This window comes from Callithrix jacchus, chromosome 5 (genome assembly GCF_049354715.1).
Source record: "Callithrix jacchus isolate 240 chromosome 5, calJac240_pri, whole genome shotgun sequence".
Taxonomy (NCBI): Eukaryota; Metazoa; Chordata; class Mammalia; order Primates; family Cebidae; genus Callithrix; species Callithrix jacchus.
The window spans coordinates 89,739,889-89,759,797 of NC_133506.1; the positions used below are offsets into that span (position 1 = coordinate 89,739,889).

General features: G+C 39.9%; 1 protein-coding gene across 4 annotated transcripts; it reads right to left on the reverse strand.

Moving 5' to 3' along the window:
* Positions 1-555: 555 nt before the first annotated feature.
* POLG2 (DNA polymerase gamma 2, accessory subunit) lies at positions 556-19,708 on the reverse strand. 4 transcript variants are annotated; one of them, XR_013535660.1, is made up of 9 exons: positions 19,062-19,708; positions 16,224-16,350; positions 15,996-16,101; positions 14,016-14,189; positions 11,087-11,227; positions 7,961-8,041; positions 7,748-7,813; positions 5,077-5,177; positions 2,862-3,065 (listed from the first exon to the last, which is right to left on the reverse strand). XR_013535660.1 is itself a non-coding variant. In XM_002748152.6 (8 exons), the coding sequence occupies exons 1-8, from the start codon at positions 19,621-19,623 to the stop codon at positions 2,900-2,902; spliced, it is 1,458 nt and encodes a 485-aa protein (XP_002748198.1). In that variant the 5' UTR covers positions 19,624-19,708; the 3' UTR covers positions 556-2,899. The 4 variants fall into 4 exon arrangements, 2 of the variants coding, with proteins under 2 accessions (XP_002748198.1, XP_054111995.1); XM_002748152.6 differs by lacking the exon at positions 7,748-7,813 and having other exon boundaries at positions 556-3,065; XR_013535661.1 differs by lacking the exon at positions 7,961-8,041 and having other exon boundaries at positions 7,748-7,919.
* Positions 19,709-19,909: the final 201 nt, after the last annotated feature.

Genomic DNA, 19,909 nt, shown 5'->3' on the forward strand with positions numbered 1-19,909 from the left:
GCCTCAGCCTCCCAAGTAGCTGGGATTACAGGTGCACACACCACCATGCCCAGCTAATTTTTGTATTTTTAGTAGAGATGGGGTTTCACCATGTTGTCAGCCTGGTCTTTTAACTCCTGACTCGGGTGATCTGCCTGTCTCAGCTTCCCAAAGTGATGGGATTACAGGCACAAGCCACTGTGCTCAGCCATCCTTTTCTTATAGGTCATTTGGATTTCTTCTTTGATTAAATGCCTGTTTCTGGATCCAACTGTTTTTCTTCAGGGGTGTTTTTTTCTTATTTTTAAATAGTTGTCTCCCACTCTAGATCTTTTTGTTTAACTTCTAATAGTGACTTTTGATGAAAATAAGTCTTAATTTTAAGAACTTTCTATCTTTTCCTTTATGATTAGTGTGTATGTGTGTGTGTGTCAGTGTGTGTGTGTGTGTGTACGTGCTCATTTGGGTGTATTTGTCCAGATTAAGAAATATTTTCTCAACTTGAGGTCATAAAAGTGAGACACTTTGTCCAAAAAAAAAAAAAAGTACTCTAGCAAACAAAGAAGACAGACAGAATCAGAATATCACCATTTTACAATCTTTAATGAACTCACCAATTGAGGTATTAATCAATGGTTGCTGGCAACCCCAAAAGAGAAACAACCAGACAATACTACCACCACCATGGCCGGATAATTTTTGTATTTTTAGTATAAATGGAGTTTTGCCATGTTGGCCAGGCTGGTCTTGAACTCCTGACCTCAAGTGATCCACCTCCATCGGCCTCCCAAAGTGCTGGGATTATAGGCATGAGCCACCGGGTATGGCCAAGACACTACCATGTCTTCATCATCCTAATGAAAGTACATAACAACCTATGAAATAAGCTTGCCCAAAAAATTAAACTTGAAGCTGATCAAGCCACTGCATTCAACTACCATTCTACAAGAAAGAGAGGAACAGGTTAAACTCTACTACAAAGATGCCATAAGCAAAATCCAGACAGTGGAAAACCCCTCAATAAATAACCAAGTTTCTTAAAAGAGAGACTGTGATTTTATAGAATAAGAAAGACTAAAAGACCTAACTAATCTCAATGTATGGACCTTATTTGGATCCTGATGAAAACAAACAGCACAAAACTTTATGAATTCATGAGACAACTGGCAATTAAGTGATATTTGATAATAAAGAGTTGTTTTTATTATGAAAATTCTCCAAATGGCACATACTATGAACGCTGGGGTCTATGTGTCAATCACCTAGCAACTCAACACTGTTCTTACTTCATCTCCTACCACTTAAAAAAGTTTTTTTAAACACGAGAATTATAGAGCAAGTCTCAGATACCATATAATTTCACCCCAAAATACTTATGTATCTCTGTCAGACAAGGATTTTTTAAAAGTATAAACATACTACTGTCACATCCAAGAAAACTGTCAATAATTCCTTGATATCATCTAGTGTTAATTTTTTTGAATGTGATAATAGTGTTGTGGTTCTTAACAAAAGATCCTTAAATATTTGCAGATGAAATGGTATCTGCTATCTGCCTTGAAATCAAATGGAAGGAGGTCAGGCGAGGTGGTTCACACCTATAATCCCAATATTTTGGGAGGCTGAGACAGGAGGATCACTTGAGCCCAGGAGTTTGAGACCAGCCTGGGCCACATATTGAGACCCTGTCTCTTAATTAATAAATTTAAATAAATAACTGAAATAATATGGAAGGGTGGTATTAGATGAGGTGGGACTGGCCAAAGGTTGATTGTTATTGGTGCTTGGTGATCAGTACATAGGATTAATATTATTAATTATATGTCTGTTTTTAAAATTCTCCATAATAAGAAAACAAGCACAAAATAATTGAAACAAGCATAGGTGCAGTGGCTCACAACTGTTATCCCAACACTTTGGGAGGTCAATGCAGGAGGACTGCTTGAGGCTCAGAAAAAAGATTAAGAGAGAAAAACCTACCAAGTCAAGTCAATTAAGACAAATTAGCCAAACTTTTGAAATATTTTACAGGCATGATCAGTTGGAATTTTTGTCAAGCTGTTAATAATGGGTATTTTATACAATCATATCAACACATTAAAGATTTCTTATAAATATAGATATAAGACAGGAAGTAAACAACAGATGTCATCTATTGCAGTTTAATTCCTGTCTTACATCTAACATACATTTTCGTTTGTTTTTCAAAAATCCACAAATGTTCTAGTTTTAAAAGTTTTAGGTTAATTTTTGATATCTAACAGTATAGATGTGGCAGATTCCATAAAGACGTGATAACGAAGCCCATTTCTGAGAGAGTAAGATACTACTGCAGCCTCAAGGGATAAATTCTGTTTGATCTAAATCAATCATTTTCATTCCCCTGGATAATGATTTGTCTAGAATTTATCATGTGATTCAGTTCTGACCAATGAGATGTAAAGACATCTTCCCAGGGGGATGTCTAAAAAGCTTTTACTTTTCTAATTTAAAAGGCAAGAGTCTTGGCTGACTAGCTCTTATCTCTTTAACTCTTCTCCTAACTAGAATGATAAGAAGGCTGGAAATACAGCAGCCATCTACCATCCTGAAGCAACAATTGTAAACGCCAGCGTACTAAAGATGGCAGAACAGAAATACTATAACTATAGAAACAGTAATACTAGCTTTGGACAGTCTACCATCCAGATTTCCTGTGTATGAGAAAGATAAACCCCAATTTGCTTAATCCAATAGATTTTTGTTTCTTGTAGCTGAACATATTCCTGATACAATGAAGGACATCAAAAATATAAACACTTAATGAAAGCAAGCACCACAATTATCCACTTCATAAGTGCAAAGGAGCTAGAAAAAATCTAAGTGAACCTAAGACAACCAAATTAAGAGAGAAGAATATTTATTATACAAATATAAAAACCTATACATTCTTAGCCGATGATATATACTTTATCAAAAAGTCTTTTAATTTGGATATATGCATCATTTCCTTCATTGTGGTGTCTCTACTTCTCAGATGTATTAATCCATTCTCCAAAGTAGTTTCAGTAATCAAAACTGTGAAGAGGATACTCATTTCATCATACCTAAGAAAAAAAAAGTATTTAAACAGACACATGAGCACAAATGTAAATGATAAATTCCCCCGCATTGCCAGCTATAATTCAGTGTCCATGCCCTCTCAGGAGTCACAAACTCAGTCAGGGTGCTGCAGGGCTGGACCAAAAAAACCTGACATTTTTAAAGTTTCTGAATCATATTCAAAGTAAAATTTTCAGACAGTTTCTAACTTGTTGCTAGAGATGAAAAGTCATAAAAGAAAATAAAATCTGAGAAATAAACACCCATACCTCAACATATCATTTTGGGGTGATATTGCAGATGAACCTCATCAAAATCTCAGCTTTTTGGTTCCTGGATGCAGTCTAAGAACAATTATTTTAGATCAACATCTCTTACAATTAATGGTATTATTAAAAAGATGCAGTTTGGTATAACAAATTATACCAAAATCATGCTTCATTTATAACTGAGGATGCTAACTTACAGCTTCTAGTTCAGCAATAACCAAACGACAGATGTACGGCTGACCTTCTGTATACTTGCCAAGTCACACTATCTCATTACTGTTTATTTCCTTTGTAGGACTCCAGCAGAAACCTTTTATTTCTTTGTTTACACGTTTATTATCTATTTTGTCCTACTAGAATATAAGCTTAAGAAGAGTAGTACATTTTTCTATTTTGTTCACTACTATATCAAAGTGCATAAAACGGAGGTGTTTAATATTTTCATAAAAATATCCTGGTACAATAAAACCTTTACCATATAAAGAAACAACTGAAACTTGATAGTGTCCACATGGCTCAAAGGATAAGATTTTAGAACCTGAGAGGACAAGAAAGTTCAAGTGCTGCCCCTTCATTTTACACATAATAAAACCATTAGATGCTCTAATTATAGAAAACGACTTTTCTTTGGACATCATCTGGAAGGTGTATTTTTTTTTTTTTTTTTTTTGAGATGAGGTCTCGATTTGTTGCCAGGGCTGAAATACAGTGGCTTGATCTCAGCTCACTGCAACCTCCACCTCCTGGGTTCAAGCAATTAATTCTCCTGCCTCAGACTCCCAAGTAGGTAGGACTACAGACACAAGCCACCACGCCTGGCTAACTTTTTCTATTTTTAGTAGAGATGGGGTTTCACCATGTTGGCCAGGCTGGTCTTGAACCCCTGACCTCAGGTAATCTGCCCACCTTGGCCTCCCAAAGTGCTGGGATTACAGGTGTAAGCCACTGTGCCCAGCCTGGAAGGTGTATTTTAGCAAGTTTTCAGATAATTGAAGATCGAAACACAAAGCTTCACAACTTTTCACCCAAAAGATATGTATTCAACACAAAAAGTTTAAAAAAATAACAATGGATTACTTCATTTAAAAACAACAGTTAATGATATAGCATGGAGTAAGACTAGACACAGAGAGCTCAATTAGGAGATTATTTTAAAAATCCAGGCAAGAGATATTGGTGACTCTAACTTGGGTAATGGCAGCGAAGACAGAGATGGATTTGAGATACATTTAGGAGGCAAGCTGATAGCATTTGGTGATGGACTGGATGTGGAGAATAAGGAAGAGGGAGGAGTTACGGATGATAGCCAGTTTCTGTCCTGAGCAATTGGGTGAAAAGAAGTGCCAATCCCTAAGAAGACTAGAATAGACTATCCCTTCGGAATAGAATTCCCTTCCACTCAGTTTCAGAATGGACCACAATGCCATCAAGGAAAGGCATTCCACTCATGTTCTTTCCGTCTTGATTCAACACATGCTCTCTACGTACATACTTTCATCCATAAGTGGATAAGCTGAGGTATACATACTTCATGACATTAAGTATTGGAAGTGCACATAGCATGTGCTCAAACATACTTGCTGAATACTGTTCCATGCTCTAGCAATTAACTAAGTACACATAGTTCTATAAAAGGGAAAGTAAGGAATAATTTTAAATTATATTATATATATTTAGAAGAGATTTGTTTCTGTTATCATAATCAAAAACTCTGGGTATACTTTTTTAATGAAAATACAATTCTTACTTTGAATAAAGTTGTTCCAATGAGAATTGCATAGTTTCCAAATAACCAGGCCACACAGAAATCCCATTTTCTAGTAATTCATTAAACAGCCCTTGACAAACCTAGAAAGAAATAGAAAAACTTCAATATGAAAGAAATAATGATAGCTAGAGTGAATGTCCTATTTTTGTGAAGCCACAAATCACCCTCTTCAATCTCTAAAATGGGTATGTTTAATTATGTGATATTAATGTTTATAACTTCCATATCATAAACTTTATAAATCATATACTTCTTCTGAAAATGAAAAAATTAAGCACTCCAAAGCTGAGTACTAACTGCTAATCTTCTTAAAAATTTGTATATGAAATAAGAATTTTTATTACCCTTGGTATCATTCAAAACACAAATTACAACAGATTCTATCAGAAAAAAAGCAGGAGATCCAAAGGGCTGTATGAACTCAGAGCCCTCATCTGGGAGGTGAGACCTGAGCCCCAGGTATACCACCAAGTCAGGATGGGGCAGAAGAGCCAGGAAAGAAAAAGGATGAGGAAAAGGAGAGCGGGACTTCAAAAGTCAGCCAAGGAAAATGTTTCAAGAAGAGACTGATTGACCAATTTAACTGGAATGCTGGAGACAAAGGCTTAACTGGAAACTTTACTGTTTTCCTAACAAGCAATGGCCAGGCACGGTGGCTCAAGCCTGTAATCCCAGCACTTTGGGAGGCCAAGGTGGGTGGATCACGAGGTCAAGAAATCGAGACCATACTGGCCAACATGGTGAAACCCTGTCTCTACTAAAAATACAAAAAAATTAGCTGGGTGTAGGTGTGCGCCTATAGTCCCAGCTACCCGGGAGGCTAGGCAGGAGAATTGCTTGAACCTGGGAGGCGGAGGTTGCAGTGAGCCGAGATCACGCTATTGGACTCCACTCTGGCACCTGGTAACAGAGCAAGGCTCTGTCTCAAAAAAACAAACAAACAAACAAACAAACAACAAAAAACAAGCAATAGGGAAGCAAAACAAAGCAAAATGTAAAACCCCTTTAACAGTCAAGCACTGACACTCCAGCGCAGGGTTCCGTACCCTGGCACTGCTGACACAGGGTGTTTAGCAGCATTCCTGGCTTCCATGAGAGGCCCGCAGCACCCTCCAACTTCATGACAACCACAAATCTCTCCAGACATTACAAAACGGTGAGCTACAGCACCCTAGGAGATTCCTAGCTATAAGGGTATCAGGGAGACTGCCATACCCTGGGAGGAAATGTGGGACATAAGCCATTATCTTCTTTGAGTTCACTATCTCTTATCTTCCCAGACCTCTCCAAAGGAGCCAGGGTCAGAAAGCTGGGGGACTCTCAAAATCTTTAAATGTTTTTAGTGTCTGCATTCAGGTCTGGGCTGGGTCTGAATTACCCAGACAGAAATGATAACTGCTGAAGGAGTCTCTGGAACGAAATGAAAGCCATTCCCCTTGGCCTTTCTTAAGAGTAATAGTTATAACAAATTAGAAAAATTAAAATAAAATTATAGATCTCAAATATTTGAATATAGTCAGTTACCAAAAGTGTTTAAGTTCAAAGGGGAAAGGCTGGGCATGGTGGCTCATGCCTGTAATCCCAGCACATTGGGAGGTTGAGGTGGGCAGATCCCTTGAGGTCAGATGTTTGAGACCAGCCTGGCCAACATGGTAAAACCCTCTACTAAAAATATAAAAAAATTAGCCAGGTGTGGTGGTGGTGGTGTGTGCCTGTAATCCCATCTACTTGTGAGGCTGAGGCAGGAGAATTGCTTCAACCCAGGAGGTGGAGGTTTCAGTGAGCCAAGATGGTGCCACTGCACTCCAGGCTGGGTGACAGAGCAAGACTCTGTCTCAAAAAAGAAAAAAGTTCAGCAGGGCGGGGTGGCTCATGCCTGTAATCCCAGCACTTTGGGAGGCCAAGGCAGGTGGATCACAAGGTCAAGAGATCGAGACCATCCTGGTCAACATGGTGAAACCCCGTTTCTACTAAAAATACAAAAAATTAGCTGGGTATGGTGGCGCATGCCTGTAGTCCCAGCTACTCAGGAGGCTGAGGGAGGAGAATTGCCTGAACCCAGGAGGTGGAGGTTGCAGTGAACCGAGATCGCGCCACTGCACTCCAGCCTGGGTAACAACAGTGAAACTCCGTCTCAAAAAAAAAAAGAAAAAGAAAAAAAGTTCAAAAAGGAAAGAAATAATTCACTAACATCTGTACAAATATTTTAATGACTATGTATACTCAGCTCACTAATAAAATGAAACTATGAATGGGCATTAACAGCAAATCCACTGAATTGCATTCAGCTTAACACACTTCAAATTATATATAATCACAGGACCTACCCACAGTTCATTATTTAATTAAAGCCTTTTTTTTTTCCCCCTCTCAAGACAAGGTAAGTCTTAAGACTTACCTCTGTCACCCAGGCTGGAGTGCAGTGGTGCGATCTTGGCTCACTGCAATCTCTACCTCCCAGGTTCAAATGTTTCTTGTGCCTCAGCCTCCTGAATAGCTGGAATTACAGGCACACACCACCATACCCAGCTAATGTTTGTATTTTTAGTAGAGACTGGGTTTCCCCATATTGGCCAGGCAAATTAAAACATTTTAAAAAGCAAATGAATCAAAATAAAATTTTAAATGGCAAGCTATCAAGTTTACTTACAGTAATGGTTAGGTTGAACATCCTTAATCAGAAAATCCAAAATCCAAAATGCTCCAAAACCTGAAACTTTTTGAGTTCAAAGGAAATGCACATTAGAACAGTTAAGATTTTGAATTTTGGGATCCGAGATCCAAAACAGTCCTGGTGCAAAGCCTTTCAGGTAATAGTCAATCTGTAATTAAAAATCATGACATTTAAACTCATTTAACTCACCTGTCTTAGTTCTAATGTGGGGCCTCTTCCTACATCCAAAGCAACCTTAATAGGGGCTAAACAAGGGTGAAGTTTAAGTACCTAAGGCATTTAATGGGGGAAGAAGATAGAAAAAGGTGAAAAAGCAGTTTGTTTAAAAAAACACAAGTTTAAATGTAACACAAATATTAACAACACAGTTTCTTAAGAGTTCCAATTTTCTGTGTGAAAATAGAAGTTAGCTGAGATCTTAAAAACACCATGTAATAACATATTCAGCTGCCCCCAGATTTCTCCAGTTAGATGTTTGGCAGAAAGAAATTAATTTGGCCAGGCATGATGATGCATACCTGTAATTCCAGCACTTTGGGAGGCTGAAACAAGTGGATTCCTCAAGCTCAGCAATCCCAGACCAGCCTGGGCAACATGGTGAAACCTTGTCTCTACCCAAAAAATAAAAAAAATATTAGCTGGGTGTGGCATATGCCTGTATTCCCAGCTACTCAGGAGGCTGAGGTGGGAAGAATGTTTGACCCAGGAGATCGAGGGTACAGTGAGCCAAGATCATGCCATTGCACTCCAGTCTGGGCAACAGAGTGATATCCTGTCTCAAACAAACAAACAAACAAAAAAAAAAAAAATGAAAGAAGAAAGGAAAGAAAGAGAGAGAGAAAGAAAGAAAGAAATTAACTTGAGACCCCCTCCCATTTTCTGACAACTTCCTCAGTCAAAATACTTCTTCCAAACATCACTTTGGATCCTACCACGTGGCTTAGCATTTTGACTTTTTCTCTCTTCTCCAAACCTACTGCTCTTCTCTTTATATATATATTTTTTGAATTAAAAACTTTTTAAACTTATTTTATTTGCTTTTTTTTTGAGACAGGGTCTGGCTCTGTTGCCCAGGCTAGAATGCTCCACTCACTGCCTCACTGCAACCCCCATATCTGGGCTCAAACCATCCTCCCACCTCAGCCTCCTAAGTAGCAGGGACTACAGGTACATGCCATCACGCCTGGCTAGTTTTAGTATTTTTTTGTAGAGATTGAGTTTTGCCATGTTGCCCAGATAAACTGGTCTTGAACTCCTGTCCTGAATGATCCACCCACCTTGGCCTCCCAAAGTGGTGGGATTACAGGTGTGAGCCATTCTGCCCAGACTCCTCTTCTCATTCATTAATCCATCCAACAAACATTTTAATGCCTCTGATACCAGGAACAGTTCTAGGTGCTAGGGGCAAAAATCTCTGCCTCTCATGGCAGGGAGAAACAGACAATAAAAATAATAAAGTAAATAATACATGTGAAGGTGGTAGGTGCCAAAAAAGGAAGAAGACAGGAGATGCTGGCAAGGGGCAGGCTGGCTAAAGTTAGTAAGGTGGTTAGAGAAGTTCCTCTCCCTGAGGTGATATTTGATCAAACACTAGAAAGGAGGTGGGGGGACAAGATGTGGATGATGGAGAAAGAGCACTCTAGGCAATGGGGAATACAAATGACAGGGCTCTGAGCTGGCAGCATCCCTGGCATGTTCTATAAACAGCAAGGTCAGTGCTGCTGGAGCAGACTGAGTGAGGTGGAGGACAGCAGATCAAAAAGAGGGCTTCCGTTTTTCCTGAAATGAGAAGCTTTCCTGAAGTGTTCTGAGCAGAGGAGCAACGTAACACGTACCTTTTAACAGGGCCACTCTATCGGGGGAGGAGGGGTGACAGCGGCTTATAGCAGGGTGGTAGTAATGGACAGGCTAGGAAGTGGTCAGACTCAGGATATGTTTTAAGTTAGAGTCAAACAGGATTTGCTGATGGTTTGGAAGTAGAGTACAAGAAAAAGAAAGGATCCCTTTATTTGCTACATACCATTTCTAAACCCCATCCCTGAGAACAATTATATAATCAGACTTCTCCATAGCTATAGCAGGCTAAATGAACACTGTATAATAATAAATCACATAACTAAGCAGAGTGGTTTCCTACAAACTCATGGTTCTCAATCCCAGCTGAAAACTCAACATTACTTGTTAAAACTTTTGATTTGCGGCTTGGCGTGGTAGCTCACGCCTGTAATTCCAGCACTTTGGGAGGCTGAGATAAGTAGATCACAAGGTCAAGAGGTTAAGACCATCCTGGCCAACACGGTGAAACCCCATCTCTACTAAAAAATACACAAATTAGCTTGGTGGCGTGTACCTGTAGTCCCAGCTACTCAGGAAGCTGAGGCAGGAGAATCGCTTGAACCCAGGAGGCAGAGGTTGCAGTGAGCCGGAATCGAGCCACTGCACTCCAGCCTGGCAACAGAGCGAGACCCCGTTTCAAAAAAAAAAAAACTTTTGATTTGGGGCAGCTTCCTTTTATGTTCAAAGGGTGTATGACTATTCCCACTCATGCCATTTAAACCCCCACTCATCCACATTTAAAGTAATAATAGCGCCTCCTAACTCCCTGAGAAAATAGAGGGTATCAAAATGTCCTTCAAATGCCAAAAAGCCCCAGTAGCCTTTTTATATCTCACGATTCTTTTTTTCTTCCCCGATGTTTCAAAAACGTCCTTTTCAAGACAGATTCTCTACTTGGGCTCTTGATCCCATCCTGACGCCTCCTGTTTCCTTCATCTTAGTTTATCTTGCCCCATAAGTCCTTTATTTTCTCTCCTATAACTTCAACTTCTCCTCTCTCTTGATTTTCTTTGACCCATGTTTATGCACTAAAACCAGCCTTTCCAGGCCCGCAGCTAGCTCCTCTGATCCAGGGACCAGCCATGTGAAACAAGACCAGAAGCCAGATCCTGGGGGCGGCAGAGAGGTCAACAGCACAGGTCTCCCTGATCCAGGTCTTTCTTCCTCCTATGTACCAATGCTTTGGCTTCTGATACAAATGGAAGCCACCAATGGAAAGGTTCAGGGGCTAGGAGTCATAGAGACAGCTGTCTGTTCACGATTAAACAGAAATGCCTTTGGGATTACTCACTAAGGATGCCTTGTTTTATTCTGCGAGAATCTGATTCTTATTCCTGTGGCCAGATTCTAAAAAAACTGAGAAATACTTATACTACATGCACTAAATTTATTATTCAGAGTTTATGTTAGAAACCAAGCACATTAACATTAAAAAAAGAAAAAAAAAGTTTCTTAAGTCTGTCTCTGAAATATCAGCACCTTTCTCTGAAGATTTTTCTTTCTTGTAAAGGTGTTCTCCGTCAGCTGGAGAGAATCATAGAGGTAGGCCAGCACGCCTCGGTCTAGATTCCCACTTACAGACAGAACACAAGGAACCACATTTTTTCGTCCATCTCGGCCCTTCGTAGAAAAACAGAAGAAAAATAAAGAATCATTTCACAGGACTTTCTTAAAAGTACCTATTTTAGACTTACACAACCAGAATATAAAAGTAGTATTTCATTTTACAAAGCACCCACTCTGTGCCAGGCCTGTGCTAGGCATTAGGCCCACAAAGACGATCAAGATGTTTTCTCTGCTCTCAGTGAGCTCAGGGTTTAACCAGTGAGGCTCAAATGTGAATTTTAAAACTATGGTGCTTGATTGGGCTCTATCCCAGATTCTGAATGAACTCAACTGGAGTGGGACCTAGGCATCAATTTTTTCCACAGGCCTAGGGACTATTTTTTAAATTAGAATTATATAATTTAAAGTATTAGTTAATTAATACTAATTATCTAGCTGAGAACTAGTATTTAGAAAGGTAACACTTTTAAGTAAAAATTGTTTGCTGACTATTGATAAAAATTCTAAAGAGGCCTTAGGGAAAAAAATGGTGTGCTTTAGGGAAAGGGGTCTGGAGTATAATTTTCTGAAATGTAAAGTTATTTTCATTAAAAACATCTTTTAAAAACTTACTTTTTGCATTAAAGCCATATTATGAAAATAAACTACACCATAGTACATGATATAAATTAAGTATTGATAAACAGACTTACTACTTCTCCTCTAAACCTGATGACAAATTATTTCCAATTTCTTAAAAATTGCAGTTGTAGAAATTTTTAAAGTTTTGGATAAAAACAGTTGCACTTTCATCTTTCTTTTTTTGTAAATCATTGTTAACCTGGATATTCATGTAATTTTTTTAATACTGAAAAAAAAAATCACCTTTAGCTAGTCGCAGAGCAAAAAAAGAAAAAAAAAATACCCATACATTTAAATCCTCAACCTCTATTATTCAACCAGTCTTCATTAATACATTATATGTTCAAGCACTCTTCATTAATACATATATGTACTGACATTTTAAACCTATTTGAACTGCATAGGATACTTTAAAGATTCACAAGAATTTGCCTTGAAAGGCAGTAAACTTGCTGATATCTGGGACTCTAGTCTACCAGTTTTATTTCGCACAGTTATAGAACTGATATTTAAAAAGGTACACTGGGCTGGGAGCAGTGGCTCACACCTATAATGCCAGCACTTTGGGAGGCCAAGGCGGACGAATCACTTGAGGTCCGGAGTTCCAGACCAGCTTGGCCAATGCGGTGAAACCCCATCTTTACTAAAAATACACAAATTAACTGGGCATGGTAGTGCATGCCTGCAGTCCCAGCTACTTAGGAGGCTGAGGCATGATAATTACTTGAACCCAGGTTGCAGTGAGAAGAGAGCAGAGATTGCACCACTATACTCCAGCCTGGGTGACAGAGCAAGACTCCATCTCAAATAAAAAAAAAAGAGAAATTCGAGTACTGAAAGATTCTGTGGTAAGATTTAAATCAAACAAAGTCTAAATCTGAATCTTTAAGTATTAAGTATGCTTTAGGCCAGGCATAGTGGCTCATTCCTGTAAGCTCAGCACTTTGGGAGGCCAAGGGAAGGGGATCACTTGAACCCAGGAGTTCGACCAGCCTGGGTAATATGGCAAGAGCCCATCCCTATTTAAAAAAAAAAAGAGAGAGAGAGATTGCTTTAAAGTTTTCTAATTTTTTGAAAACTGGACAATCAACAATGTCAAGATATCTGATGGCAACTCTTTTCTAAAAGTATCTGATTTCTCACACCATCCAGAACAAATTTTTTCTACCGTTTTTCAGCCTTTATTGGTCTGCTTCACTGTTCTCTAAAACTTTATTTGGACATTAACCATAAAATCAACTAAAAACATATACAAAATAGCTTAAGACGCTGAGTGCAGTGGCTCACACCTATAATCCCAGTATTTTGGAAGGATGAGGCAGGAGGATCGCTTAAGCCCAGGCAAAACAATGTGACTCTGTCTCTACCAAAATTAAACAATTAGTTGGGTGTGGTGATACATGCTTGTAGTCCTAGCTACTTGGGAAGTTAAGGCAGGAGGATCAAGAGTTTGAGGTTGCAGTGAGCTATCACCACACCACTGCATTTCAGCCTGAGTGACAGAGTGAGATCCTGTATCAAAAAAAAACTTTAAAAAAAATCACCATTTGGCAAACCTCATAGTAATAACTGATCTGGGCAAGAATCATCAATGGATGCTGCAACTAGTAAAGCAAAATTTGGTGACAAATCATCTTAAAGTATCTGCCCACAACTTATTACTAGCTAATTAATAAGTACAAAATATTTATTCGCTCTACATTGGAGAAATCTGGTAGACACCATCTTAACTAAGAGATAAAAGTTAACATCACCAGTAACACTCTAATATGATGCACTGAGAGCGCCACTTCTGCAGTACTCCCAGCAAAAATATGTAAGTCATGTGCAAATGGCAGACAGATCCCACCCAAGGGATGTCCTACAGACTAACTAGACTGTACTCTTCAAAAATGTCAGTCATGCAAGACAAGAGGAATTGTTCATCTGAAGGAGAGTAAAGGCACATGACAACTACATGAAAGATATGATCTTGGACCTATAGAGGCTATTATTAAGATAATCAGTTAAATGTATAGGCTCTATGGTAATAGTGGATTACTGTTAATTTCCTGATTTTGATGGCTGTATTGTAGTTATATAGGTGAGTGTCTCTGCACCTGAGAAATACACAATGAAGTAAGAAGGGGTGAGACACCATGTTTGCACCTTATTCTCAAATGGTTCAGAAATTATAGAGAATCTGGGTAAAAAATACATAGGAGCTTGCAGTAAAACATACATGTAATTTAGACACATTGCCAGGATACATGTGTAAAAGATCACGATCTCCTAGGTTCCACAGGGTTTCTATTGGCTCCTTTCCCCAGGGAAAATTGTAGTAAAGTTTGTTTCCTTTCCGGCCTTCTTCATCCTGACAGTCACTGCTGCTGAAGTTAGACGGACTCACAGCAAACTGGAAAAGAAAATGTATGTTTGTCTTAACATATGTAAATAACTGCTAATTTAACTCTACTCTCATAATTATCTGCAAGAATTTAGTCTGATACTTTTTATGCAGCAAATGTGTGAAACTAGTCAAGTCCCAATACAAATGTTTAAATTTAATTTTTTTTTTTGAGATGGAGTCTCATTCTGTTGCACAGGCTGGAGTGCAGTGGCTATTCACAGGTGCAGTCATAGCTCACTGCTGCCTCCTACTGTTAGCCTCAAGCAATCCTCCTGCCTCAAGATTCAGAGTAGCTGGGACCACACAGGTTGCTGAAATTTAATTTTTAAAAAGTGAAAATACTGGCTGGGCGCAGTGGCTCACACCTGTTGTCCCAGCTCTTTGGAAGGCCAAGGCAGGCAGATAGTTTGAGCTTACGCCTTCAAGACCAGCCTGGGCAAGGGAGCAAGACTTCATCTCTACAAATAAAAGAAGCTGCAGTGAGCTGTGATCATGCAACTGCACTCCAGCCTGGGCAACAGAGTGAGACTATGTCTTTAAAAAACACAAACAGGCCGGGCGTGGTGGCTCAAGCCTGTAATCCCAGCACTTGGGAGGCCGAGGCGGGTGGATCACGAGGTCAACAGATCGAGACCATCTTGGTCAACATGGTGAAACCCCGTCTCTACTAAAATTACAAAAAATTAGCTGGGCACGGTGGTGCGTGCCTGTAATCCCAGCTGCTCGGGAGGCTGAGGCAGGAGAATTGCCTGAACCCAGGAGGCGGAGGTTGCGGTGAGCCAAGATTGCGCCATTGCACTCCAGCCTGGGTAACAAGAGCGAAACTCCGTCTCAAAAAAAAAAAAAAAAAAAAAAAACACAAACAAAAATAAAATAAAATAAAATAAAAAGTGAAAGTACTGAGTATATTGCTTAAAATATTGTTTTTTAGTCTGAAAGAACTGTTGATGTTATCTAGTCTTTATATGGCCAATGAATAAGAGAGGAAGTTAATCATGAACTAAAATGGGATAAAGAAGAAAGTATCATGTAGTCCTCATTCTTATCCTTCTAGGAAGTTCTTAATTACTTGTGACTATTTCACACAGTTAAAATGGGTATTTGGGGATTTTTGAGTCAGGAAAAGGAAACCTAACACATGGCAAGACAAAATGCTTACTTCAACTCTTTTCTCTTCAGTGTGTACTAAAACTTGATTATCAATTACAGAACCATTTTGATTAATATGGGAAGTTCATGGAGGTAGGCAGCAAAAGCTGAAGCTGTAACAATGGTTAAAGGTTAAACTCTACATCAGCAAGGAATGTTAGGCAAGGGCTTTGAATTTTACCTACAGAAAGGCTAATCAACAAACACATCTGAGCCCAACAAATGTTTTTACCAAAGTAACTTTGTAATCTGGAACAATGAAAATCATGACAAAGAGTTTTTTATTTGTGTAACATATTGATATCTATATACATCAAATAAAATTTCATGTATGTCAGAAGAATTACCATTGACACATTAAGACAATTTATCTATTAACTATTAAAATTTTTTCTTGAGACAGAGTCTCTCTCTGTCACTCAGGCTGGAGTGCTGTGACATGATCTTGGCTCACCGCAACCTCCACCTCCCGGGTTCAAGCGATTCTCCTGCCTCAGCCTCCCGAATAGCTGGGACTACAGGCATGTGCCACCACATCTGAGATGGGGTTTCACCTCCTGACCTTGTGATCCTCCCACCTTGGCCTCCCAAAGTGCTGGGATTACAGGTGTGAGCCACTGCAACCAGCCTTAACTATTAAATTAAAGGTAATTATTGTAGTACCTTTCTCCACCACTGGAGTCGATGACGTAACCAGAAATCAAGCCACTGGTTTGAAGTTCTCACAGGAGTAAACCATACTAATGAAGCTTCAGTCTTCTCACCAATTCTTTAGATATCAAAAATATCAGAAAGTTAGCTTATCTGAAAATTTTATAATCTATCCCAAGTGGAAATGACTAGTTCTTGACTATTTAAATACAAGGCCAAGTTATTTGCCACTTTTTGTACCTTTTACCACCATTCAGTATCTGTTTAGTATCAAAAACAGGATGAAAACACACTCCAATCTGAGCAAGGCCATAAGGTAGCCTCTTGTTTACCAGATCCAGGCAATTCACATAGTGTTCCAAGGCACCTGTCAAAAGATAAATCAATCATTGAATACATCTAGTCTATAAACCCAAATCATTTTTGTCAATAGACAAATTAATAGGAGTAATAATGTTAACACAGCAGTACAAGTAGCATGGAGCTATAAAGACAGATCTTGGCCGGGCGCAGTGGCTCACGCCTGTAATCCCAACACTTTGGGAGGCTGAGGCCAGAGGACTGCTTGAGCTCAGGAGTTCTAACACCAGCCTAGGCAATGTGGCAAAACTCCATCTCAAAAAACATACAAAAATAAGCCAGGCATGGTGGTGTGTGCCTTGCAGTCCCAGCTACTTGGAAAGCTGGGAGGTGGGAGGAACACTTTCGCCTAGGAGGCTGAGGCTGCAGGGAGCTGTGATAGTGCTGCTGCACTCCAGCTTGGACAACAGAGTGAGACCCTGTCTCAAGAAAAAAAAAAGACAGATCTTATTGATCACAACATAATTCTAGGTAATTTCACCCCAACTGTTTAAAAGATTTTCAAATCTACAAGAAAGTTAAAAAAATAATACCCTTTACCTAGATTCATCAATTATCAACATTTTGCCATATTTTCTTTATGTTCACTCCCAAATACTGCAGCATGCATCTCCTAAAAATAAAAATATTTCCTATAGACTTTTTATAACACCATAAAAAGTTAACCATAATACCACAATATAATCTAACATATGGCTAACATTTTATTTGTTCCAATTTTCACCTAAATATCTTTTACTGTTCTCTTTCTTTCCTATGAAGATTCATGTACTACATTCTGAGTAGATTTCTTTCATCTCTTTCAATCTAGAACACTTCCCCTGTCTCCTTTCCCCCTTAATTTTGCTATTAATGACACTGACTTTTGATTTATCTCACATTTGGGATTTGTCCGATTGTTTCCTTGTGATTTATTTTGGGCTAATCATCTTTAGCAAAATATTATTTGATGTGTGTATCTTATTGTATTATAGCAGAAGGAACATGTTATCAAATTACACCACTACTGACACCAAATTTGATTACTTAGTTAAGGTAGTAAATATCCACTCCCTAATAATATCCTGCTCCCCAACAGTACTTCATCCAATATTTTATAATCCACTGATGATTGCTGCTTGAATCAATTATATCAGGGATTGCAATATCATGAAATGGTGAATTTTCTAATGTATCTTTCCTTCTACATTTATTGCATAGCTTCTGTAAAAACATAAGCTTTCTCTGTCTCTTCCCCCCACACCTCTAGCCTCAATTATGTTTTTGATGAATCCTATTGACTCTTAGATTTTAGTCAATGTGTTATAATCCATTAATATTTACCGTAATGTTCAATTTGTCCTAAATGTAGACAGTGACAGCCCTCCTCAAGACAGCATCTGTGACCCTTTAATATGACCCATTAGTCTTCAAGCAATTCTTTGCTTTTTAGTAACATAAAGTGTTTCCAACTCACCTTGGACTTTCCGTAACCCCAGAACTGGAATCAGCCATTTCTCCCAGTACTGCTTCATCTTAGAAACTATCTGGGAACTAGGTGTACTTATTGTTACTGAGGGTCATTGCTTCTAGGCCCTTTCAATGAAGAAAGTTAGGAAATACATATTTTTTAAAACATGAGGCTGGGCACTGTGGCTCACACCTGTAATTCCAGTGCTTTGGGAGGCAAGACAGGTGGATTGCTTGAGCTCAGGAGTTCAAGACCAGCCTGAACAACATGGCAAAACCTCATCTCTACAAAACATACAATAATTAGCCGGGCGTGGTGGCATGCACCTGTAGTCCCAGCTACTTGGGAGGCTAAGGTGGGAGGTTCACTTGAGCCTGGGAGGTAGAGGCTGCAGTAAGCCATGATTACACCACTGTACTCAAGTCTGGGTGAAAGAGTGAGACCATGTCTCAAAAACAAAAACACGAGTTTATACCGATATTCCAATTTTAATTTACCAATTCATATTTAATGTTAGTTTACACATACCTTCTTTTATATTTATTACCTTTTCTTTTACAATGAAAATCTTGGTTCCTAATAACACTAACCCAATTTTTTTTTTTTGAGACGGAGTTTTGCCCTTGTCGCCCAGGCTGGAGTGCAGTGGTGGCATCTCACCTCACTGCAACGTTCCCCTGTCGGGTTCAAGTGAATCTCCTGCCTCAGCCTACCAAGTAGCTGAGGATTACAGGCGCTCACCATCACACCCTGCTAATTTTTGTATTTTTAGTAGAGACGGGGTTTCACCATGTTGGCCAAGACTGGTCTTGAACTCCTGACCTCAGGTGATCTGTCCGCCTAAACTTCCCAAAGTGCTGGGATTACAGGTGTGAGCCACCGCGCCCGGCCTTGATTTATTCTATAATACACATGAAATAGTTTCAAAATTATAACTCCAACATTTCTACTTAGAATAAATTTAAGAAAAGTTCAAAATGTCTTTGTAGTTCCTTATGCATTTATACTACATTGCAGTAAATGACAGCACTGTGTTCAAAAGTTGCCCCATGAAATTGTGAACCTGCCCAGATTCTTCGGACAGATTCTTTGAGGACCAGTTTTCTCCAGGGTAGAGCACTGTTAATATACTCGACTACTTAAAAAACAAGAGAACTAACTAACTTCCTTTGCATGGGAATAAAGGACCAGCTGCAATCCCCAAGACCCAGCAAGAGTGCCTCGCCTTTCCATCCAACACTTGTCTTGAATGAAATCGTGAAGCATACCGTGAAGAAGGTTCTCCCGTAGTTTCCCAGAAGTTTTTAATACGTTCTCAAGAAATGCTACTAGCTGTTCCTTACTCAGCTCTTTGTCTTGCAAGATTTCGCGTAGAGTTTCTGCAGAAACTAACCTGAAGCCACTGTCCCCGGGCAGCGAAGGGCCTGGATCGTGGTGGAGGGCGTCCACCGGGAAGACCTGCTCCCTGAACACCACCACCGAGGTCCACCATTCTGCGGCCAGGTTCTTCCGCAACTCTACGCCCAAGGGTCCGAAGCCGGGGTGGCACCCGCTCAGAAGAGAATCCCGGCTATGCTGCTGCCTGCTTCCACTTAGGAAATGCCTTCTCTGACAGATCTTTAACAGCGCCTCGCCTCCCTCTCCAGACTCGGGGACTTCTGGGTGCTCGCCGTTCCCCTGGAGCTCCGCGTGCGACCTCAGGTGCCCTCCGTGTGGGCTACTCCTTTCTGTCAACAGCTCAGGCTGCCCAGCATCTACTCGACCCCCAAACCCAGACAATAGGCATCTGAAGACCTTATGGCAGGCCCTGACGGCTAGAAGAGAGCGCATCTCCCTCAGAAAGTAAAAAGCACCCTCCCATCAGCCAGCGGCTCCCAATAAGCCGCCACCGCAGTTACCGGAACCCTGGGAGGTCAGAGCGCAGGCGCGACGGCGAAGAGCGTGCTTTCGGGCAGCAGGCACCACCCCGGAAGCGCATCACTACGTTCCGGCCGCGGCCATCCCCCGCCCACCATGGCGGAAGCCGGTCCGGATGGTTGTTTAGTAGCTTGCCGTTCTTCGCCTCGCGCCCCTCCCATCACACTCTCAATTGGTATTTCTTTCCTCGTAAGCACCA

Coding starts and splice junctions, on each gene's coding strand:
- POLG2 (XM_002748152.6), bottom strand. CDS start 19,623: ATGCGCTCTCTTCTAGCCGTCAGGGCCTGCCATAAGGTCTTCAGATGC. Junction 14,190..15,995: donor GACTCCAGTGGTGGAGAAAG/GTACTACAATAA, acceptor TTTCTTTTCCAG/TTTGCTGTGAGTCCGTCTAA. Junction 3,066..5,076: donor TTGGAACAACTTTATTCAAA/GTAAGAATTGTA, acceptor TTTTTTTCTTAG/GTATGATGAAATGAGTATCC.